Source organism: Adiantum capillus-veneris, chromosome 6 (genome assembly GCF_014529385.1).
Source record: "Adiantum capillus-veneris isolate H3 chromosome 6, ASM1452938v2, whole genome shotgun sequence".
Classification (NCBI taxonomy): Eukaryota; Viridiplantae; Streptophyta; class Polypodiopsida; order Polypodiales; family Pteridaceae; genus Adiantum; species Adiantum capillus-veneris.
In genome coordinates this window covers 92723745-92749372 of record NC_140936.1, presented here as the reverse complement: position 1 = coordinate 92749372, position 25628 = coordinate 92723745, and the positions used below count along the sequence as shown (strand labels likewise).

At 39.9% G+C, this 25628-nt stretch overlaps 1 protein-coding gene across 1 annotated transcript; it reads right to left on the bottom strand.

The window, feature by feature from the left end:
• Positions 1–2470: 2470 nt before the first annotated feature.
• Positions 2471–23881, bottom strand: LOC147455894 (uncharacterized). Its single transcript, XM_086514515.1, has 11 exons — positions 23556–23881; positions 22354–22418; positions 21605–21830; positions 19094–19121; positions 18765–18865; positions 18461–18525; positions 17927–17950; positions 17546–17559; positions 17424–17469; positions 3697–3737; positions 2471–2759 (listed from the first exon to the last, which is right to left on the bottom strand). The coding sequence occupies exons 1-11, from the start codon at positions 23635–23637 to the stop codon at positions 2471–2473; spliced, it is 981 nt and encodes a 326-aa protein (XP_086370641.1). The 5' UTR covers positions 23638–23881.
• Positions 23882–25628: the final 1747 nt, after the last annotated feature.

Here is a 25628-nt window from a genome sequence, read left to right as displayed (position 1 = left end):
TTTTTGCAGGTCAAGATTAGTATTATTTACATGCCTCCACAAAGTTTCATGGCCATCTATTCCCATCTCCTCGAGCCAAGGTGGCACAATCGGCAAAATTTTGGCTTTAAGCTCACCAAGGGCCCAAAGGCCAAAAGTTGGCAACGATTGTGCCGCTGTGGATCGTTGAGTAGTGGACATGGAGCGTCACGACAATGTTATGTCCATATATACAAATATATAAAAATGGGGTCTCTAAAATGCACGCAACAATGGCTAACATATCGGAGATCTTGCCTTGACTTGGCCTAAATACTTTGTGTGACACCAAAAAAGTGTGGTGCCTAAACGGGTATGGTTGATGTTAATTTATTATCACCTTTTTTGGTATTTAAAATCCTTTGAGAGCTGTGGTTCATGGAAGGAGGCAAAGAAACCTCGGCATATGTCTGACTCAGATAAGTTGCAGGTGTTTAAACAAAGTAAAATTCTCTTTGTTTGGAATAGGAGTGAATGTGGAGGGTGGACCTATCGATCTCGTAGAGGGTCGTGTACTTCTACTTAGTCATTTATGGTTTTACAAATATGGTATACCCAAAATTTGTTAAGCGTTAATTCCCGGTTTACCTAATTCATTTAGATGTGACATTCAAAGATTCTTTTTGGTCGTTTCTTCTACATCATCTATGCCCTCCACCTCTCTCTCTCTCTCTCTCTCTCTCTCTCAATGGGGTGTACATATATTCACCCTCCACTTGGTCATTTTCTTGAGTACGTTTTCATTCATATATATTTAGGGGTAGCACTAATGGCTAGGTATCTTTGGATGGAGTTCGGCTCATGGCTTAAACTCCATGCTAGATTGGGAACTAAGAACTCCTGCCCTATGTTATTTCTTTTGCACTCTGATGTATATTGAAATAGTATAAAAGTGTAAATTGTATAATTTTCACATAGACCCCTAGGGAGGAGTATCTCTCATCCATGCTGCCCCATGTGGCCTAGATTTCAAATGTCTACACACCCTCAAGCTCGCGTCCTTCTTATCTCAAGCAAAAAAGGTTGAAAAGAAAAAGAGAGAGAGAGAGAGAGAGAGAGAGAGAGAGAGAGAGAGATTCTTTTTCTTTGATATCAATATCAAGCATGGAAAACTAGCACATTCTTCACCTTCCAACCTCTCTCTATATAGGAGTTGGCCTAGAGACCCTTGAAATGCATGTATGGCATGTGGTAGGGCCTTGGGGTAGGAGCTCTCCCACCCTAACCCTAAGGACACTTGTCCTCCCACAAATGCTTTTGATTTGCACACCTATTGTGAAATAATTGGGTCCCTTATTTAATTGGAAATAACCTCATGCTTAGGCATTTTGTGTGTAGTTCTAGGCATAAGCAAATTTATACATTGCACTACAAAGCATTGGAAAGCAATAAAGATAATTATACCATATGCTAAAGATCCTTTGGGTTGTAGAGTGTTCTTTGTCACGGAGGGATAAGACCTCTTAAGCAAAATTCTTGCAACGATTTCACAATACATGACGTTCAGCTATCGATGATGCTTGTGTTTTTTCACTTTGGAAGAAACAACCCACCATGGCTAGATCTATATGTGAGATTGGGTGCATGTATAAGCTTTCACTTCAGTTGTGGATTGCATTTGCATGCATAGACCATTGCATGATCTTATGATATCTCAAGAAGGTGCTACAATTACCTCTACAAAGAGTATGTTTGCTATTGATACAACACATGACATACCCTACTATGCTATTATAGGGGGGATTTTTATTAGATATCTTTCTATATAGTGCTATTCTATATGAGCTTATGCAGGAAAAAAAATTAACATGGGTCTTTTCCCTTACTGATCTAGTGATCAACCACTTTATGTACTATAGTGTGTTTATTTCTAGTATACACATTATCTATACTTACTTTTGTAGATATCTGCATTCTCTACATCCAACATCGTTCAATATGTATTTCTTCATCTTGCATCACATGCTACACTAAATTTGGCATGAAATTTTGCTTAATAATTATGAAAAACGACAGCTAGTACCAAGAATAATAAAGATTCCTTAAGCAAATGATGTTTGCTAATACAAGTTATACATTTTACTAAAATTATATATAAACATACATAAATCTCAAAGTCTTCAAAGAAGATTTGTATTAATTTGATAATTACATAACAATTAGCTTGGTGTAAAATGAAAATAGAAGAACCAAACTACTGAAAAATTGATGGATGTCGAATAAGATTTCTTTCTAGCTTGAGAATGGTTATCGTTATAAAGTAATCATGCAAGCTTGTAGCAAAAACTTACAGTAGAATAATAACACTAGGCAAAAAATTTCACTAGTATTGCCTTTATGTCCCCATGTGCAAGGATACACATAGTGTGCTTGGCTAAGAAAACGTATGCCTGCAAAGTTTTGCCATATGTTGATTTGTGGAGGTATGAAGGTTTTTGATACAATCTCTTTCTCAAATAGTATCTTTGTGAAATTCCACAACACTTAAACCATGCAGGTTGCATATAAATTGCATTCTATCAAAACCACTAGCTTTTGCAACACGCTCTAACTCTTCTTTTTTGTGTTGTTTTCCACCTTCAGTGTAAGAAAACATGAGTAGGTCCATTTGATACCTCATTCTCACAGGAAGTTCATGTTCCACTTGAGTTGGTAGGATGGAATCTACCACAATTACTTTCCCTTTCTTTGGAAGTGCTTTATAGCAGTTCTCTAAAATCTTTAAGCAAAGTTCATCACCACTACAACACGTCGCACAGAAATCGGTGCAGGTATCGACGAAATAAAGCTAGTTTTAAAACTAAAAAGCCTTGAAATAGGCCTCGGAAGAGACACCGGTTTTGTAGCGTTGGAATGACCATCGGTATACGTAACGTCTGAACAAGCTTTGAAATAACCGTTGGAATGCACTACAAGATAAGCATCAGTATTTCTATAGCATATTCCGACGTTGATTTAAAAGAATGTACCGACGCTTATACCGTGTACTGTATTGACGACCAAACCTGCATTTTTTTTTTGGCAGAGAGGGCCGAGAACTGATGCTGCATGTACTGCAGCAAAAGAAAACAACCCTCTCTACCCAAAGGAAGAGTACACAAGCAACCACACTCCACCTACAAGTTGACGCTAAAGAGCGGGTGCTTACAGATTAGAAAAATTGTAAGAATAACATAACCACAAATTCAAAATCTTGATCATGGCATAATGGCATAAAAATTTTATAACCATAATTAAAACATGAGTCGAAAACTATAAAACCATAAACATAACCTGTTTGCCATACCATAATCATTACTATAACTTGCTTGTCATACCATAACCATAACAACCATACCATCATCGCACAATCATAACCAAAACCATTACCATAACCATCACATGATTGCTATACCATCATAACAAAACCAAAACCATAACCATAACCATAACCATCACATGATTGCCATACCATCATAGCAAAACCATAACCTTAAGTTGATTGTCAAACCTTAACCATAACATATGTGCCATACCATAAGCATAAGCATAAACCATAAATATAAGTACTACAAAACTGTACATATACAAACAATCACTGAGTGAGAAGACCCTCATGGTAATGCCTCCCAGTCAAAGTCCTCTCCCTCCTCCTGCAGTTGGGTCAAAAGGGCCACAAGTCCATGCTTGTATCCATACTTTTCCTCTCGGCGTGTCGGAAAGCGGATCACGGCAACTTCCTGCAAAATTATGGTTTAATCATTAAATAAATCTTCAAATAACATATATATTATCAATAATTTAAAGCATACATATAATACTTAAAAACTCATGTTGAAGCGTATCGTAGCCTCCACTCCCAAGATGTGACGCTCGAGCAGACTCCAAACGTGCTCTGGGTGCATCTCTCTGCTTCTGAAATCTCTAAGGATTGTCCACTCCTCTGCGTCCAACCATGCTAGCTTGGGACTTCCATCATTGTACTTGTCTCTCACCTCTGACTGACGGTGTGACATTGCGGACTTCGCCATGCTCAAAATCCAGTTGTTCAAAACTGGATCGTACCCCTCTGTCGGCCTATACTCTGTCTGAATGGCCTCAACAATGTAAATATTTCTTTCAAGATTGAGGTTATCCCAAACCTCCATCACAGAGTGACCAATCTGAATCGTATAGATCTATCGAATCCTCTATCGCATGGCCTCTCTGACCCTATCTTACACAACAACCCCATCCCTGCTTTTGTACAGCTTGCTAGGATCAAGCTCGTGTGATCCCCAAGGTGTACGTGGTGTGATGATCGGTGAACTATCTACTAAAGAGAGTGGTGGACACTCTCTTGGTGGTGTGAACGCATCGATAGAAATGCTACCACAACAACCACCACCTCTAGAATGATGCCTACCTCGTCTCGATGATGAACCACCTGTCGGTGTAGGGGGCACACGAGTCCTAGGCATAGGGGGCACACTAGACTGAGGTGTGGGGTCGCTCAGTGTAGAAATCACACTAGTGCTGTGCCAGATAGACGTCCATGTTCTTTGCTTTGTACTTTCCTAAGATGATCAATGACAACTTCTTGATAGCGAGCCATGGTGGAAGATTATAATTAACCAAAAAAATAGGCCACGTGCTTCATGACGAACTCCGTAATCCGAATGGATTTACTCCGTCCATTTCCAAACCAAAGCGGATACATCAAGGCTCATTCTTAAATGTAGGCCAGCTTTCCTCTATGTGCTTCCATGCACGAGAGTCACAGGTACCCGCATCACATCATCTGTTGATCTAGTATTTGAGTGCCATGTCATCAAAGCAGCTATGGACTTGCACCTAAACATGCTCTTTATTCTTGGAATGATAGGAAAGTGTTGAAGGACCTTTGCAGGGATAAACTTTCCTTGTGTGTCCTCCTTGTACATGTTTGATCCACAATTGGGACACTGTTCCAAGTTTGCATACTCATTACGAAAAAGTATACAATCATTAGGATATGCATGTATTTTCTGATAATCCAAGCCCAAATTAGTAAGAAGCTTTTTAGCGGTTGGACGGGTAGGGGGCATGTGATTCCCCTTCTGGCAAGATTTGCTCATTGAGAAACCTATCCTTACATGAACAAGTCAGCCCTTTGATCACTTTATATGAGCTGTAATTTTCACTTTACCATGCTTAGGATAAAATGTGTTTACTTGAAAAGCTCTGTGATTGACGCGTCAGACCAACCGTAGATAGACTGCAAATTAAGCATTGCCAATGCGGTACGGAGAAATGAGATTTTTGCACTAGTGTAGAGCGGAATGCGTGCAAGACTTTGCATCATTTCGCCTTCTTCATTGTTTCTATCATGCCGTCGATATGAACGGGATGGATGAGGCTGGTCCATAGTACTGCGTTCAATGCTGTCGCCTTCTATATTGGAATCCATGTCAAAGAACGCCTCCAACATCTGCTCCATCTCTACTTCTTGAAATGTCGCATCAGGTATTAGTTGGGAGGACTCAGTGGATGGCTGCTCGTTTGAAAATCTTCTTCTCTGGGATGAAGTTGGAGGAATATCTACTTGCGAAATTTGACCTTCAATCTCTAGACCATGAGATCGATAACGCAGGCCTTGTAGTTGCTCTATCGGAAAGAGACCGTGATTGCGTATGCGTTGGTCGTAGATTTTTTGTTTTTGAAAGATCTGATGTAACATTTAATGGCCTAAAAACTTGTGTGTAGTGGAAATTAGCATGAACATAATGGGCATTTCATTAGAATAGATTCCTAATGAGAATTACAAGAGTGCTTGGGTGGAGAGATCAACAAAAAGCATAACACCTAGTTAGATAGCATGAACAATACTTTCAAAAGAGAGAGAAATTAAACCATTGACAACAGTTGAGGACCGGATTTGCATGGAGCCGGTCCCCCCTCCAAAAGGCTTTGTATTATGGTTTCTCCCATCAAGAGAGACATTGTACAATACTGTTCTTTGTGTTCCTTCAAGACTAGCTAGTGCAATGAAGATGAAAGCTTCATGCACTAAGCAAAACACTTAGCAAACACAACATCAATTATCCCCGGTCTCAGACCCAAGACCTCACACACCTTCAAAGATGGTGAGAGCTAGCAAGGTATGAGAGTAGATTGAGAGGAAGAAGGAGTATCTTACGAGAAAGGTGTACATATCCTCACATAATCACTCATATTAGCATAGCTTAGCTTAGTAATTATCTTGGTAGAGGAGATGAGCATGCATTGAAGCTTGGCTCTTGGTTGGATTTGCATCCACATGCCAAGAGTATGTCGATGTAGGCTTCTATCTCACAAGCTTGGAGTAGGTGATGAGCTCTCCATTAAAGCTTGGGAAGAGATAGTCTTCTTTACTTCACACATAGACTGTGTGTGAGTGTGTGTGTGGTAATGCCTTGCAAAAATCAGCCCCCTCTCTCTCTTGGGCGATCCCCCTTGCTATTTGCTCTTGCTGTCCTCCGATTGGACCTCCCTAGAGCTAGCCAATGACAATTAAGCAGCATAAGTGATAGCCTTCTGACATGTGTCCCCCTTTCCCCTTTTGTGAGAGCTTAAGGTTATTTAATAATTCATCTAAACTCTCATTGGACCCCTTTGCCTCCTGGCCAATAGGAATCAGGCAAGCCATTGGGCTGTTGAATGCTCATTGGACCACTTGGGAGACTTTCCAATAGTCTTCTAGAGGACTTAATTCTCATTGGTTCTTTTATTAAGTGTTTTTAAATTAATTAAACTAGATTTACTCTAGCCTAATTCTCATTGGTCCACCTCCAAGGCCATCCAATAGGAATTGGGTACACCTTGTGGGCATCTGGGCTAGGGAGCTGACATGTGTCCCTCATTCCCTTTGTGTAAAGGGAGCTAGTGTGTGTGTGTGACTTTCTCTCTCATCCCCTACTCCCAAGGCTCGCCCCCTCCTATGTAGGGATTTGTAAAGACTTTTTGGGTCACACACAAAGCATCCAATTCCCCTAGGGTTGACCTTTGGACACAACCTTTGAATTTTGGAACCTTAGCATTTTGGAAGTCTTAATGGACTGAACCTTAGGGTCTTTTTAGCCCATTGGTGCACATGGCTCTTTTGCAGATGGCCCCCCCTTTGGATCCCTATTTTCTCTCCTTTGGATCCCTATTGTGGCCGGTCTGCTAGCTTAACCAATATTCTAGCTTTTTCTCCCCTGGCACTTCCCCATATTAAATGATCAGTTTAACATGAGAAAATCATTTAGGAGAATTAGATATTGATTATTATGACATTACCTCTCTCTTGAAATCATAGTCGTCCTCGACTATGGTGTAGAGAAGATAAAGCATATCCATGAGTCCTTTTCTTAGCGGGTAGAGGATCCCTATGTTACCCTACGACATCATTCCACAATGGATGACTAGTCCATTTGGCGCTTGAGAGCCTGAGGCTGCCACAAGCATGTCTGCACATTAGTCCTATCAGTCTTCCATAGTAGAGTGACAAGCTCTACTTGGTGTTTGGGAGACGTCGTCTCCGTAAACTTGATCTAAGCATGCATACTTCTTCATTTTTGTGCACAATAAAGAAAAAGAGAGTCTTATAAGACAAAAAAAACTTTGTTCATTTTTAACATTTTGTACATTTGCTTACTCTTGGGAAGCATTGTAAGCATTGACAAGGTTTAGGTTATCCTTTAATTGTATGCCTTGCATCCATCTAGCATCTTCAAAAGGATAATTCTTAAACGTAATAAGATATCATCGGATAGTCTTACCACCTCTTAGTACCTTGTCTTCATGTCGGAGAATGGACTGGGCTGCAGCACCTCCTCTTGGTCCTCGATCTTTGGTGGGTCTTCAATAGTTGGTTCTTGAGGTGGCTCTCCTTTGTAAGGGTTTAATATGCTCACATGGAAAGCATTGTGTATGAGCCAATGATTGGGCAGCTTGAGTTGATAGGCCATCTCATTGATTGGCCTAAGAATCTGGAAGGGACCATAGTACCTTTTTGCTAGCTTAGCATAGTACTTTTGGTGTCCCGTAGGATTCTTGCCCGTTGTGTGCCTTAATCGAGCCTTGGGAAACTTTAATAAGACCCAATCATTTTCTTTAAACGTTTGGGCTCTTCTGTGCCTGTCAGTAGCAGCAACCTTTTTCCTTTGCTGTGAGATAGAGATAGCATGCTTAATCTTTTGAAAAGATTCTTGTAGGTCTCGGCTATACTCATCTGCAGCGAAGATCTTCCCATGTACCTTAAGTAGCAAGGTACTTTTTGATCTCCCCTCAATTACCTCGAAAGGTGCTTTTCCCGTGGAAGTATGTACATTGTTATTGTAAGCATACTCCACTAAGGGTAATTACTTCTCCCATTGGGATCTTTGATCTATTTCCGTTACATAGGCTTTTAGTAGATCGAGAATGGTTAGGTTAGCTATTTCACTTTGGCCATCCGTTTGTGGATGATAGGCCAAAGAGAAGTTTAGCCTTGTCCCTAAATTCTCAAAGAGACCCTTCTAGAAATTACTGGTCATTCTAGGATCTCTATCCGACACTATGGACATTGGCAATCCATGGTACTTGAAAATTTGTGAAATGAAGAGGGTTGCCATTTGATGGGCTTTGACAGTCTTTTTGACAGGTGTAAAATGAGCTTGTTTACTAAAACTGTCTACTATCGTCCATATTCCCATATTCCCATGGATAGACTTAGGCAATCCAAAGATAAAATCCATGGATATGCTCTCCCATGGTGAATTAGGGATTGGCAAGGGTTGAAGCAATCAAAGTTGCTTCCCTCTATCAAATTTTGTCTTTTGGCATACCACACATTTAGAAACATACTCTTGTATGTTCACTTTCATGGTAGACCAATAGAAATATGTTTCAATTCCCTTTAAGGTAGAGTGAATCCCTCTATGCCCCACATACGGTGGAGCATGAGATTCATACATTACTTTCTCACGTAGTGAGTTAGTAATGGATAGTCTATTGCCATAGAGAAGATAACCATCTTGTAAAGTAAATGGTTCTTCTTTCTTCCCTAATCCAAGGGCTGAAATCACATCTCTAAAATCGGGATCAATAGCATACTCATCTATCATTGAAGATAGATCACTGTGAGTTGCTATGGAAACCGCAGTCACTCTCGGCCGTCTTGAGAGTGCATCAGCTACTTGATTATTCTTGCCAGCAATGTGAGCAATATGAAAATGAAATTGAGAAAGGAAATTTTTCCACCTCATTTGTTTGTTGGAGATCTTGGTCTGCGTCATGAATTACTTAAGACTTTGGTGATCCGTTCGCAGAATGAAAGGAGTCCCCAATAAATAGTGCTTCCATGAGTCTAAGGCATGTAGAACTGCAAGGAGTTCCTTTTCATATATGCCTAGAGCTTGCTCAACAGGGTCAAGCCTTCGACTCTCATAGCCTATGGCGTGCCCTTCTTGGAGAAAAACAGCTCCAAGGCAATCACCGCAAGCATCACATTGGACCTCAAATGGTTTTGAGAGATCCGGTAGTGTAAGCACATGTTGAGAGATAAGCTTTTCTTTAAGCTTTTCGAAAGCATTTTTCTCCTTAGCAGACCATGTATACCTAACGCTTTTCTTTGTTAGGTCATGTAATGGTCCCGAAATTTGTGAGAACTTTTCTATGAAGCGTCTATAGTATGCACACATACCTATAAAGCTTCTTAGTTCATGAAGATTCCTTGGTTTAGGCCATCCTTTTATTACCTCTAACTTGGATGGATCCATTTGGATGCCATCTTGAGAGATACTGTGACCTAAATACTGAATCTCTTGCAAGAAAAATTCACTTTTCTTTCGATTAACATAAATTTTATTCTCTCTTAAAACTTGAAATATTACCTGGAGGTGTTGCTTGTGTTCGTCTAATGAATTAGAGTAGATGATAATATCATCAAACAACACTCCAGTGAAGGTTCGATGAGGCCTGAACAGATTCTCCATCAAGCGGTTGAATGTGGCCGGTGCATTGGTCAAGCCAAAAGGCATGACAATGTATTCATAAAGACCAAATGTGGTGCGAAATGCGGTCTTTACAATATCTTGATCAACTATCCTTATTTGATGATAGCCACTTTTTAGATCAATCCTACTGAAGTAGATCGATCCTCGTAGCTTATCAAATAGGTCTTCTACCCGTGGAACAGGAAACCTATTCTTGATAGTGATCCTATTTAGTGCTCTATAGTCGACACACATACGATATGTGCCGTCTTTCTTTTTCACTAATAGCATAGGTGAGAAAAATGGAGATGAGCTAGGCCTAACCATGCCCTTCTCAACTAACTCATGCACTTGCCGCATAATCTCCTCTTGTTGAGCTTGAGAAACTCTATAAGGAGGTTTGTTAGGCGGTGAACTTCCTCGAAGAAGTTCAATTGCATGGTCATCACTACCTCGTTTAGGAGGTAGCTCACAAGTGATGTCGTCAATAAAAACATCTTGAAACCCCTTGAGAAAATTGGATAACTCTAATTCCTTTTGGTTGCTTTTATTTTCTTTTGCTAAAGCATTAGGTTCATTTTGAGAATCTTTAACAAAAATCATGTACACGGAAATAGAGCTCTTTATTGACTTGGTGAAAGCTGGTGTATGTACAATGGGGATAGTGTTACCCATTTCCTTAGCATCTATATACATGTCTTTTTCCTTGAACTTAAAGGAGATTCTCCTTTCAGGAAATTTAACATTGACAGCCAGGCGGTCAAACCATGGTGCCCCTAGGATTACATCCTCATGCTTGAGGGGAGAGATAAAGAAGTCCTCTTTGTCCACATAGCTTTGAACATGAAGCCTCAATTTCTCGATTAAGGGAGTGACTGAAGCTTCTTGCTCCTTGAAAGCACTGTCTGCGGGTAGGACATCTCCCATCTCGTAGGCTTGTATGCCTAGCTTGGTGGCCAACTCTATAGATATAAAATTGTGAGTAGAACCAGGGTCAAAGAGAATAATAGCATCATGTTCTCTTACCTTTCCCCAAGCATGGCATAGAGGAGATCCTTTGTGGTGAGTTTGGTGAGTCTCCTCCTCTTGGATTTCAACCAAGGAAGCTCTAGGAGGATCTTGGCGGTTGTTCTTTTGGGGACAAGCGCGGTACGCATGCCCTTGTTTGCCGCACTTAAAACACCGGTTATCCTTGCGATAACACTCAAGCTCTTCAGGAGAGAGTTTGTTTTTACCTTTGTAAACTCCCTTCTCTTTAGCTTTGTTGGAGTTGCCCTTAGGAGACTTTTGGACATTGTCCTTCCCCTTAGGCTCGTTGAAACCCTTGTTTTCCGTGGGCTTATTATTTCTTTTAGCCCCCGTTTGGAAATTGATTCGAGAGGCCACCATAGTATGGTGTATTACCGCCGATATAGTACGTGGCCTTTGGGAGTTGACATACTCAGCCATTTCTTCGGTTAAGCCCGCACAGTTGCTTTTGCTCTCCAAAATCCAACTTTTTGAAGACAGTGGCTTTGAGTTGTAGGTCCCAAAACTTTTCTACATATTTGTGGATGGATTCATAGGGAGAAATCTTTAAGATTCGCCATTCAGTGAGTACTTTGTCTTTGGCATTGGTGGCCAAAAACTACTTCATAATGGAAGCTCTTAAAGCTTTCCATGTTCGTGGAGCTTCACCGTTGGCTCGTAGGCTAGACCACCATTGTCTGGCAGACTTTTGAAAGTGCATAGCTACATGGCGTAGCTTAGAGGACTCCGTGAAGCCCTCATCTCCAAACACCACATCCAAGCTTTCCATGTTCGTGGAGCTTCACCGTTGGCTCGTAGGCTAGATCACCATTGTCTGGCAGACTTTTGAAAGTGCATAGCTACATGGCGTAGCTTAGAGGACTCCGTGAAGCCCTCATCTCCAAACACCACATCGAACTGTTGGATAAAGGCCAAGACTTTGTCCGTAGCACCAAAGGTGCCATCATAGGTAAGGAAAGAGATGCTCTTCCCTCCCTCTTTTAATTTCTTCAACTTGGACGAACTCTTCCATGCGGCGTAGGATTTCCTATGGCCTCTTCTGTTTGATGGTTCAAAGGTTGCACCATCACTTTCTTCAGAAGGTGAAGAATTTGAAGAAGGTGGAGAAGAGGGTGACCTCTTTCTCGCCTTTTTCTTGTCTTGATCTTCGTCGTCTTCACCATCGCTTTCATAAGAGGAAGAGGATGAAGAAGATGGAGAATAGGGTGTCCTCTTTCTCGCCTTTTTCTTCTCTTGCTTTTTATCATCCCTCTTTGAATTATGATGTGGAGAAGGGTGAGATGGCCTTCTCCGCTTTGGTGGTGATGGAGAGCGTTTAGCCCGCCGTCTTCATGGAGCCATCTCCGCCGAGGTGGCGGGAGACTTACTTCTTTCTCGTTCCTTCGGTGGAGGCTCTTGAGTTCTCCTTTGGGAAGGAGATACATCATCAAGAAGTAAATTCTTGAGCCCTTCGTATGGATTCTCTTCTTCTTCCCGAATCGGAGAGAGACCTCTTTTGGGAGTCTCACAAGGAGGCTTCCTAGGTGTTCTCTCGTCACGGCGGTGAGCTTGGAGAATCCCGTGAGCACGGAGCTTCCGTTGCACTTCACTTTGAAGAGATGGATTGCCCATGGCTTGTTGAAGCCTAGAAACAAGATATTTAACAAGCATCGGAGCATCATTAGTAGCTTGCTCATTAGCAAAATCAAAGTTATCAACATTAATTTCACTCTCTTTACTATTGTCAGCCATTCTAACAACTTTTAGGTGTACTTTGGCACTTCAAGCCCTAGTTGCTACTCCTCTTTACCCCTTTAGAAAAAGCACTCAAGCTACTGTACCCGCGGCTTGAATACCATTAATTGCAAGGAATAGAAGAGAGAGTCTTTCAACACCAAAACAGCACCGGCTCCTGTCACACTTCTAATAGCTCAATAGTGGTTAAGCCATAGGCAAGCCCCGTAGGAATCCACTATTAAGACCATAGCTCTCTACTGTGATGCCCCGTTAATTGCACGAAGGCAGGCGCACTGCAAGGCTAAAAAATCCCTATTCTACTTACTCACAGGCAATTAATAATACCAACCATTTATAGCTAGCTTGAGGACCTCCCTTCTTGAGCAAGAAAAGAGAAACCTTGGGCTCTGATACCAATGTAACATTTAATGAACTAAAAACTTATGTGTAGAGGAAATTAGCATGAACATAATGGGCATTTCATTAGAATAGATTCCTAATGAGAATTACAAGAGTGCTTGGGTGGAGAGAGCAACAAAAAGCATAACACCTAGTTAGATAGCATGAACAATACTTTCAAAAGAGAGAGAAATTAAGCGATTGACAACAGTTGAGGACCGGATTTGCATGGAGCCGGTCCCCCCTCCAAAAGGCTTTGTATTATGGTTTCTCCCATCAAGAGAGACATTGTACAATACAGTTCTTTGTGTTCCTTCAAGACTAGCTAGTGCAATGAAGATGAAAGCTTCATGCACTAAACAAAACACTTAGCAAACACAACATCAATTATCCCCGGTCTCAGACCCAAGACCTCACACACCTTCGAAGATGGTGAGAGCTAGCAGGGTATGAGAGTAGATTGAGAGGAAGAAGGAGTATCTTACGAGACAGATGTACATCTCCTCACATAATCACTCATATTAGCATAGCTTAGCTTAGTAATTATCTTGGTAGAGGAGATGAGCATGCATTGAAGCTTGGCTCTTGGTTGGATTTGCATCCACATGCCAAGAGTATGTCGATGTAGGCTTCTATATCACAAGCTTGGAGTAGGTGATGAGCTCTCCATTAAAGCTTGGGAAGAGATAGTCTTCTTTACTTCACACATAGACTGTGTGTGAGTGTGTGTGTGGTAATGCCTTGCAAAAATCAGCCTCTCTCTCTTGGGCGATCCCCTTGCTATTTGCTCTTGCTGTCCTCCGATTGGACCTCCCTAGAGCTAGCCAATGACAATTAAGCAGCATAAGTGATAGCCTTCTGACATGTGTCCCCCTTTCCCCTTTTGTGAGAGCTTAAGGTTATTTAATAATTCATCTAAACTCTCATTGGACCCCTTTGCCTCCTGGCCAATAGGAATCAGGCAAGCCATTGGGCTGTTGAATGCTCATTGGACCACTTGGAGAGACTTTCCAATAGTCTTCTAGAGGACTTAATTCTCATTGGTTCTTTTATTAAGTGTTTTTAAATAATTAATTAAACTAGATTAATCTAGCCTAATTCTCATTGGTCCACCTCCAAGGCCATCCAATAGGAATTGGGTACACCTTGTGGGCATCTGGGCTAGGGAGCTGACATGTGTCCCTCATTCCCTTTGTGTAAAGGGAGCTTGTGTGTGTGTGTGTGTGACTTTCTCTCTCATCCCCTACTCCCAAGGCTCGCCCCCTCCTATGTAGGGATTTGTAAAGACGTTTTGGGTCACACACAAAGCATCCAATTCCCCTAGGGTTGACCTTTGGACACAACCTTTGAATTTTGGAACCTTAGCATTTTGGAAGTCTTAATGGGCTGAACCTTAGGGTCTTTTTAGCCCATTGGTGCACATGGCTCTTTTGCAGATGGCCCCCCCTTTGGATCCCTATTTTCCCTCCTTTGGATCCCTACTGTGGCCGGTCTGCTAGCTTAACCAATATTCTAACTTTTTCTCCCTTGGCACTTCCCCATATTAAATGATCAGTTTAACATGAGAAAATCATTTAGGATAATTAGATATTGGTTATTATATATGACATCTGATGCTTGCAATGCGCACAAGGACATGCCATCCTATCCTCCATACTTTATCTAACAATGATCCAACAAATAATTAAAACACTCTAGTTGTTATAACTACACACTACTAAGTACATGATAATACATTGCAACCTCACATTCTGTAGCCAGGCCTGATCCCCGCACACCTCGGTCTAGAGGTGCACAAAAATTAGGACCACAGGGTAATAATCTCGTCTTTAATTGTCAATGACTATATATTAAAGTTCTTGAAGTCTGTGTGCACTTTTGAAGTCCGATTGTGTTTTTTCAACTATGTGCTGCTATCTCTAACAACCTCACATTCTCTAGCCAGGGCCCGATCCCTGCACACCTCGATCTAGAGGTGTACAGAGATTAGGACCACAGGGTAATAATCTCGTCTTTATTGATAAATGACTATATATTAAGGTTCTTGAAATCTGTGTGCACTTTTGATTGCATATTTTGTACTATTAATTTGGCGCTAGCTCTAACCTAACCTAACTTATAACATAAACCTAACATAACTTAATGTAACCTAACTTATAACCTAAACCTAACCTAACCGAAGTCCGTTTGCGTTTTTAGAAGTACACGAGTCATCTTCGAAGTCCAATTGCGTTTTTTCTACTATTAATTTGATGCTAGCTCTAACCTAACCTATAATCTAACCTAACTTAAAACCTAAACCTAACCTAACTTATAACCTATAACCTAACCTAAAAAAAGTCCATTTGCATTTTTAAAAGTACACGAGTCATCTTTGAAGTTCGTTTGCTACTATTAATTTGTCGCTAGCCTTAACCTAACCTATAACCTAAACCTAACCTAACCTAACATAAAAATAACACAATGGTGAGGCTTTTAGCAAAACAGCAATCCATACAGCTTGCTCACAATGCATATGCGATGTCAGCAAACTCTATGGCTTGCCAATTTGGCAAACAGCTCACCATTGTGTTGTTTTTAGGGTTGCGAAGCGATTTTATGGCCTGAAAACCGCTTGCAGGCATACAGACAACACAATGGTGAGCCGTTAGCAATATCGCAAGCCATAGAGCTTGCCCACAATGCATATGCATTGTGGACAAGCTTTATGGCTTGCCATATTGCCAAACGGATCGCCATTGTGTTGTTTTTAGGGACACGAGGCAATTTCAGCGCTTGAAAATCGCTCGCAAACATATAGACAACACAATGGTCAGCCGTTGGCAATGCGGCAAGCCATAGAGCTTGCCCACAATGCATATGCATTATGGGCAAGCTTTATCGCTTTCCATTTTGCCAAACGATCTCCATTGTGTTGTTTTTAGGGCCGCGAGAAAATTTTAAAGCTTGAAAATTTCTCGCGGACACATAGACAACACAATGGCTAGCCTTTTGCCAATAGGGCAAACCATAGAGCTTGCACACAATGCATATGCATTGTGGGAAACTCTATGGCTTGTCATATAGCCAAACAGCTTACCATTGTGTTGTTTTTAGGGCTGCTTAGATATTTTAGGGCTTGAAAATCGCTTGCGGACATAAAAACAACACAATGGCAAGTTGTTGGTAATATGGAAAGCCATAGAGATTTCCCTCAATGCATATGCCTTGTGGGCAAGCTTTATGGCTCGGCTTATTGCCAAATGGATCACCATTGTGTTGTTTTTAGGGACGTACACGAGGCAATTTTAGCGCTTGAAAATCGCTCACAAACATATAGACAACACCATGGAGAGTCGTTTGGCAGTACGACAAGCCATAAAGCTTGCCCACAATGCATATGCATTGTAAGAAAGATCTATGGCTTGCCGTATTTCCAAAAGGCTTGCCATTGTGTTGTTTTTAGGGCCGCTTAGCTATTTTAGGATTTGAAAACCGCTTGCAGACATATAGAAAACACAATGGCGAGCCGTTTGCTAATACGTAAATCCATAGAGCTTGCCACAATGCATATGCATTGTGGGCAAGCTCTATGGCTTGTCGTATTTCCAAACGGCTCGCCATGGTGTTATTTTCAGGGACGCTTAGCTATTTTAGGACTTAAAAATCGCTCGTAGACATATAAACAACACAATGGCGAGCCATTGGCAATACGGAAAGCCATAGAGCTTGTTCACAATGCATATGCGTTGTGGGTAACCTTTATGGCTTGCCGTATTGACGAACGGATTGCCATTGTGTTGTTTTTAATATGTGATGTGGGTAAGCTCTATGGCTTGCCGTATTGTGGAACGTAGCTTAACCTAACCTAACCTAATGTAGCTTAACCTAACCTAACCTAACGTAGATTAACTTAACCTAACCTAACGTATAAGATAACCTGACTTAATGTAGCTTAATTTAACCTAACCTAATGTAGCTTAACTTAATCTAACCTAGCATATAAGATAACCTAACCTAACGTAGATTAACTTAACATAACGTAATGTTTAAGATAACCTAACCTAACTTAATCTAACTTAACTTATAACCTAAACTTAACCTAAAACATAAACCCCATCAATTGCATAATTTAAAAACCGACATAATTCAAAACAAAATTTCTTCAAAATAAGATTTTTTTCATAAACCAAAACAATTTTTTTTCATAATTTAAAATAAAAATTTCACATCACAAACCATAATTTCTTTTAAAACATTGAAAGTGTAAAGCATGAAATTTTCTTTTATTAATATACAAATTAAATTAGATAAATTTAATATGCATTTAAAGGTTCGAGCACTCACATTCGTCCTATTTGAGCAATGAAATTTGTTGTAAAAGTCCTGGAACCTGCAAAAATGCACACACAAACACAAAGTTAAACCCTAAACTCTAAATCTACAAGTAAACATGAAAACAATCTCACCTTAGTGTTATGAGCTAACCCACAAGCAAGATTAGCACTTCCGACAGCTTGTTTCACACTAGATCTCTGAGAGATGAGGAAGAAGAGAGCTTGAGAAAACGTGCAAGAAGAAGAGAAATGTGCAGAGAAAGCCCACAGTTTCTTTTTTTGTAGGTGCCGTCAGTACAGAAGTCGGCTTAGGCGTCGGAATAGCTGTCGGAGCAAGCGTCGGAAAGTGCATGCATGCTGACGTCGCAACAGGTGCCGAAACAAGCGTCAAAAATTTGAAAATGAAAGTTTTTAAAAACTTTATCTCCCTCCATGCATACACACACATATACCGACGCCCGCCAATGACGTCGGTAATGTGGCGCCGGAATTTAAGTGATTTCTTGTAGTGACTCCAATCGTGCAAGATATACTGAGCTAAAAAACACAAACATAATCCAGTTAGCTTGAGGTATAATGTACAAATGCAAATCCAATCTATTACAATATAAAGTGAGTCAACTAATTGCTCAAAAATACATTATAGAATTTGCAAGTCAAGCCATTTATCTACTTAACCCTATTATCGCACTCCATATTGGACAAATTAATTTGTGATATTTTTTAGTGAAAATCTTGTATTTTTTGTTACTCAAAATATACATATAATGTATACAAAATCTTGATTTTTCCAAGCTTCCTTGATTGTGAATAAGCTAATATTCTTCAAACTTTTATCACTTGCACATATTGTAGATTTGTGATTGTGCTTTTTATAATTTTCTTGCCACGAAAGAATTTCTAGTTTTTTGTGTTGAATGTAAGAATAATTTTTTTCCTTTTTTTTTTGTAAGCTTACAAATCGTTCATATAATTGAGTCTAGTTATTTAATGGATAGTTTTTTTTTTAAATATTTGATGGCATCAATGTAAAATATTTTGTCAAACCTTCATAAAGATGGTATTAGCACGTGGAATCTCAATAAACATGTCGCCTCCCACATGTTCCACACCTACATAAAATGGTTAGTACACATTTGTGGACACAAGATACGTTACAAAACTTTGCAACATCATGACCTTTAAACCTCTGTAATTTTTTAATAATCGTGTATCGATGCAAACAATGCTTTGAAACTTACCTTTTTATTGCTCACAATGTATGATTTGAATACAAAATTTAACTAGAACTAGGGTTACAATTCTTGCTACCTCTATGCTCAGCCAAGAACGAAAGCGAGAGAAATGGTACCTTTGCCAAGAGAGCACAAGGGAGGGAAAATTTCTCTTAATCTTGCCTTGATCTCCTTTTTTATGCAAGCACCAGCCCGGTCCTCTATGACTTTCCTTGCTCTGCCTCATACAAAATTCCGCGTAAACCTTGCAATTACTCCAATGATTTTTTTTTGTTTGTTTGTTGTGCTGAGACTTAACATGACGAACACTTTGTACCTTTAAAGTGGTCAAAAGATTGTTTAAAGACTTTAAAGAAAAATATCACTCCCTCAGCTGATGTAAGCTTCTCTACTCGTATTTGCTTGCTCCTCATAGATGCCGCTTGTCGGCCCTTGCAGAGCTCACTGACTTTCACTGCTTCTTTTCTTCTCACCTTGCAGGCAACACCATGTTTGTTGGCTTCTCTTCTTGCTCTTGATTCCCCAATAGCTTACTCAGATTCTATGCTCACTCTCAATGCCTCTACAGCTCGCCTTTCCACATTTCTCCTCCTGAAAGTACTTTCCTCCTTGTCTCAACTCGCTATCTCCTCCAAAAGCTCTACTCATCATCCCCCTCATAATTGCCCCTCGCTTTTTCTTTTATAAGCCCTTTTAGTTCCTCAAAACAACTTACTTTATTTTTAGCATTATAGCGACCATTCACAATGGGCGGCCTTTAATGGTCTTAAATTGCAAGCATAAGGGAATGCATTGGAGAAAGACCTTCCCTTCAGATTCGATTCAAAGCTTCCCATGGTGAGCATTCACCACAATCATAGTGCTTCAAGCGATCAAATTACTAAGAGACTACCCAACAAACCTCATGTGCTGCCCGAATAACTCCACATCTAGCTCATATCTTGACCAAGCATTGCAAAGAACACAACACCATAATATCGGCATGCATATTAACCAAAACACTACAAAACACCGTATTTAGCATACATATCTACTATAGCTTTGTTGAGCACAATCTTGCAAGCTGCAATGTACTTCAAGAAACACCATTTTATCCAATAATCTCTATAGCCACTTCTGGTGCAAAATAGCCAAAATCCTTTTTCCTACCACCATTTTGGCATTACCTACAAACACTACATGTTAACATTCAAAGATTCTTTTTTGTCGTTTCTCATGTGTCATCTATGCCCTCCACCTCTCTCTCTCTCTCTCTCTCTCTCTCTCTCTATATATATATATATATATATATATACACACACACACACACACATTCTTGTAAAGGGGTGTACACATATATTCACCCTCCACTTGATTGGGTCCCTTATTTAATTTGCAATAACCACATGCTTAGGCATTTAGTGTGTGGTTCTAGGCATAAGAAAATTTATACACTTCAATAAGTAGCATTGGAAAGCAATAAAGATGATTACATTGTATGCTAAAGATCCTTTGGGTTGTGGAGTGTTCTTTCTAGGGTAGGGGGGGGGGGGGGGGGGGGGGGGGGGGGGGGGGGGGGGGGGGGGGGGGGGGGGGGGGGGGGGGGGGGTGGGGGGGGGGAGACCTCTTAAGAGTAATTCTTGCAACGATTTTCACAACACATGACATTCAGCTATGGGTGATGCTTGTGTTTTTTCACTAGCAAGAAACAACCCACCATGGCTACATCTATATGTGAGATTGGGTGCATGTATAAGCTTTCACTTTAGTTGTGGATTGCATTTACACGCATAGACTATTGCATGATCTTATGATATCTCAAGAAGGTGCTACAATTACCTCTACAAAGAGTAAGTTTGCTATTTATACAACACTACACAATCTAGTTTTCATACTTGCAAACTATCATTGTTTGTAAAGCAGCTTACAACAAGATATGGAGGCAGACTATCATTATTTGTAAAAGTGGCTTGCAACAACAAGATATGTCATTTAGTCTGAATGCTATCTAATTAGGACAATATGGCAGTAGATATCATTAGAAAGGCTCTACCTCAACCCACCCAAGCTTGAAGGTTTTGCAAATTAAGATTTAAACTACCCTACCATGGCCCAATCACGACACACCCTACTATGCTATCACCGAGGGGGGATTTTTATTAGATATCTTGCTATTAACTGCTATTCTATATGAGCTTATGCAGGGGAACTTTTTCCCATGGTTCTTTTCCCTTGCTGATCAACCACGTTATTTTCTATAGCGTGTTTATTTTCTAGTATGCACATTGTCTATACTTACTTTTGTAGAGATCTACATTCTCTACATAGACGGACTTCATTCAATATTTACTCTTTCTTCATCTTGCATCACATGCTACTCTAAATCAATTTGGCATGAAATTTTGTTTAATAATTATGAAAAATGACAGCTAGTACCAAGAATATTAATAAATATTCCTTAAGAAAATGATGTTTGTTAATACAAGTTATACATTTTACCAAAATTATATATAAACATACATAAAGCTCAAAGTCTCCAACGAAGATTTGTATTTATTTGATAATTACATAACAATTAGCTGGTGTAAAATGAAATTAGAAGAACCAAACTGTTGAAAAATTGATCGATGTACAATAGGATATTTTCTAGCTTGAGAATGGTTATTTTTATGAAGTAATCATGCAAGCTTGTAGCAAAAAATTACACTAGAACGATAATACTAGGCAGAAAATTGCTAGTATTGCCTTTATGTCCCCATGTGCAAGGATACACATAGTGGTGCTTGGCTAAGAACATGTATGTCTGCAAGGTTTTTCCATATTGGTGTGCTAAGGATTGAATGGAGATATGCTGCTTTGTGGAGGTATGAAGGTTTCTAATACAACCTCTTTCTCAATTAATTAATATCTTTGTGAAATTCCACAACACTTAAACCATGCAGGTTGCATATAAATTGCATTCTATCAAAACTACTACCTTTTGCAAGGCGCTCCAGCTCTTCTTTTGTGTGCTCTTTTCCACCTTCAGTGTAAGAAAACATGAGTAGGTCCATCTGATACCTCATTCTCGCAGGAAGCTCATGTTCCACTTGAGTTGGTAGGATGGAATCTACCACAATTACTTTCCCTTTCTTTGGAAGCGCTTTATAGCAATTTCCTAAAATCTTTAAGCAAAGGTCATCACTCCAATCATGCAAGATATACTGAGCTCAAAAACACAAACATAATCCAGTTAGCTTGAGGTATAATGTACAAATGCAATTCTAATATAATACAATATAAAGTGAGTAAATTATCTACTCAAAAATACATTACAAAATTTGCAAGTCAAGCCATTTATCTACTTAACCCTATTATCCCACTCCATATTGGAAAAATTAATTTGTGATATTTTTTAGTGAAAATCTTGTATTTTTTGTCACACAAAATATACCTATAATGTACACAAAATCTTGGTTTTGCAAAGCTTTCTTGATTGTGAATAAGCTAATATTCTTTAGACTTCTATCATTTGCACATATTGTAGATTTCTGATTGTTCTTTTTATAATTTTCTTGCCACAAAAGAATTTCTAGTTTTTTGTGTCGAATGTAAGAATACGTTTTTTCCAATACATTTTTTTTTTGTAAACTTACAAATTGTTCATATAATTGAGTCTAGTTATTTAGTGGATAGACTTATTTTTTATGATAACTGATGGCATCAAGGTAAAAGATTTTGTCAAACCTTCATGAAGATGGTGTCAGCACGTGGAATCTCGATAAACATGTCGCCTCCCACATGTTCCACACCTACATAAAATAGTTTGTACACATTTGTGGACACATGAGATGGATGGTACTTTAACAGAAAAATACATATCAACTCACCCAACTACTCTCCAGCTAGCTCTCTCTCTCTCTCTCTCTCTCTCTCTCACACACACACACACACACACACACACACACACACACACACACACACACACATAGTCATGAGGGGACCTTTTACAATCTTAAAAAAACAAAATTTAAAGCAAATGGTTGAAAGGAATTCACGAGGCCATTAGCTAAATGAAGTGATCCATTTATCAAAAAAAACAAGCTGACGGTCCATCTAAGCGTTCTAAAATACTAAAATGAAAAAAAAAAAACTTTTCTCAAATAATGAATGAGAAAATAATAAAGTCATTTAAGGCCATCAAATGAGAAGACCCAATGACAAACTAAACAAAAGAAGAATTCAAAGTAATAAAATAATAATAATAGTGCAGTCACTATTCAAATTAAGTAATAAAACTTCAAATCTTTGCCTATCTCTGTTCTCCTCTAAGTCTTCTTTTAAAAGCCAAAAAGCCGTTCAAAACATGCCAAAAAGGTAGTAATATGTGAGCACTACAATATATTTAATTGTATCTTCCTAGCTTGTATTGCAGATTTTTTAATGATGATTTTATTGAACCTTAATTTTCAAGGAAAAGTTTTGGGCATTTTAAGTATCATGATAAATATCTTAGATTTTTTAATATATCTTGACTATTTGATTACCTTGCTCTGAAAAACAACATTGAAAAGAGGTTTTCTAGCAATGTCTGAGAGCTATGTTAAAATGATAAAACATCATCGGATATTACATGACAAACCACTCACCGATTCTTTCACAAGAAGTTTTGGACAAATTCTCACAATAATTCCCACATTGTGACTTACCTCAACATCATGAGCTTCTGTGAGGGAGGCACTGCATACCTAGCTAGGTATGATTGGGGGCAGGGGACCGCCGGCCCGATGGGGGGGGGGCGGTGGTCCCCTGCCCCCAATCGTACCTAGCTAGGTATGTGGTGCCTCTCGAGCAGCAACTCATGATGTTATGCATCGTATGAAAAACACTGCAAAAGACTCCGTTTTCCTACATGAGAAAATTTCTAAATCTTCTCGTGTTTGGTTTACCTGGATAGTTGGGTGTTGCTTCAACAACATGATGCAGGTCAAAGTTGATGCCTTTGATACTAGGATACTGAGCCACAATCATGCTCAAGGAAGCACCATTCCCACCGCCGACTCCACTAGGCTTCTCGTGTTTTCAAAGCCGTGGTATGTCTTAAGCAAAGCTTCCATGAAAAGCTTGCTATGGCCAGCCATGCCGTGGTTGAAAAGTGCATCAAACCGTGTGTCCTGTTGGGAGTAAGTAAAGCAAGGCATGCCATGGGCATTTTTGAAGGGGAGAGAGCCATCGAGGACAGCCTCATGCAAGTGGAAGAAGGATTGAACAACTACCGGGTGGTGACGGCAAGAGAGCCGTCCGGGGCTTGGAGGTGTTGACAAGGAGGAGGAAAAAAATGCCGTGGTGGTGCGAGGAGCCGTAAAGGAAGCGGGCAGGCTTGAAACGAGTGCAGGAGGTGGCGGCGGTTTGGTCGGGATGATGCAGCGAGGGGCGGGGTTGATGAGACGTTGGTGGTGGGACGAGGATGGTAGGAGGGAAAGTGCTGCGCTATTTGTTCTGGCGACAGCATGCCGCTCGGCCCGCAGTGCTGGGCAATTATGTTGGGCACGTCGAGCTCCAGCGCCGCCTTCAGAGCCATGGGCAGAAGGCAGAGAGTCGTCACCTCCATTATTCTGAGCCAGGCTTGGTCTTCAACAGCGGACGAATCCATGTGTGTGCGCGTGAGAGAGAGAGGGAGGGAGGGAGGGAGGGAGCTAAGTAGAGACAATTGCATGATTTGTAGTCTTTTAACTAGTTGCTATTGAACTAAGTAGAGACAATTAAATTGCATGATTTGTAGTCTTTTATTGAACTGAAATGGTTTACTTTCACTTTTCATTACAAGATGCTTTACCATCTCCAATTAACATATCAATGCACTCACGATTTAAAACAACGATTCTTAATGGGAAGGATTTGACCTCATCACGTAGAGAGAATAAAGCTCAATCTTAGCCACTAGGTTACAAGCCTACGATACGGCACCCTTTCAGGTGCCTTTAACCCCCCCCCCCCCCCCCCCCCCCCCCCCCCCCCCCAACCCCCCCCACCCCCCCCCCCTTTTTCCTTTTCCACCTGGTGGAGAGAAGGGCCCCCCACAAGTTATGATTTCTACAGCATAGAAGGGCATGCCATTTGTAAGCAAAGAGCATCTTGTTAGCTACTTATCCTTATTCTTCCAGTGGACCTCATAACAGTATAAGATTAATCAAAGAGAAAATACCATAGCAAATGGCCGCACTAGTGCTGGATTTGCATACATGATGTGATGTGTGTCCTTAGTGCAACAATAATCCATCATCGAAGTTTTGTTTGGCATCTTGACCTTTTCTTCACAATTTTTTTTTTTGTTTCTCTACACATTTATAAGTGTTTGTATGCTCATGATATAAACTCTATTTGGACTCAAGGACAAGGATATTGTTCACATAAGAAAATATGTAAAATAATGTTATATAAAGACCAAGACTCACATAGAATAATGAAAGATTTAATTGATGACATATAATAATCATATCGATGACATCTCCTATCACGTGGTTTCATATCTCTCTCTCTCTCTCTCTCTCTCTCTCTGTGTGTGTGTGTGTGTGTGCAAAAGAGATTAATATAACATTCTATTCTCTCTCCCTCAATCCCGGGTAGTGTTCGAGAAAAATCATTTTTCCAGACATACATAATTCCTTTCCTTGAATTTGTCAAGAGAAAATTTTTACAAATTATGTTTTTTTTAAAAAAAATTGCACTATTATTTTTCTCTATTTTGGAGTGGAAGTTCTCCCTTTCTCCTTGCTCTCAACCGACATTTTTGAAATTGAAATCGACACAATATTAAGCTGAGAAACATTTTTCCCAAACACTGAAGATAAGGAAAAAAATCACGTAAAAATTTTAAAAAAATAGCGTAAACTATTAAAATTGTCAGTTATTTTGCAATTTTTCTATCCTAAAGGGCATTTTGTATGTTCTTGAAAATGGATTTTTCTTGAACCCTGGTCACTCCTGTACATCTCTCTCTCTCTCTCTCTCTCTCTCTCTCT

Excerpts from the sequence above, each read along its gene's own strand:
- LOC147455894 (XM_086514515.1), bottom strand. The coding sequence starts at position 23,637 with ATGATTGTGGCTCAGTATCCTAGTATCAAAGGCATCAACTTTGACCTG. Across the intron at positions 21,831-22,353 it reads CTGACACCATCTTCATGAAG|TATATCTTGCATGATTGGAG; the intron begins GTTTGACAAAAT and ends TTTTGAGCTCAG. Across the intron at positions 19,122-21,604 it reads GCTGGAGCGCCTTGCAAAAG|GTGAGAAGAAAAGAAGCAGT; the intron begins GTAGTAGTTTTG and ends GTTGCCTGCAAG.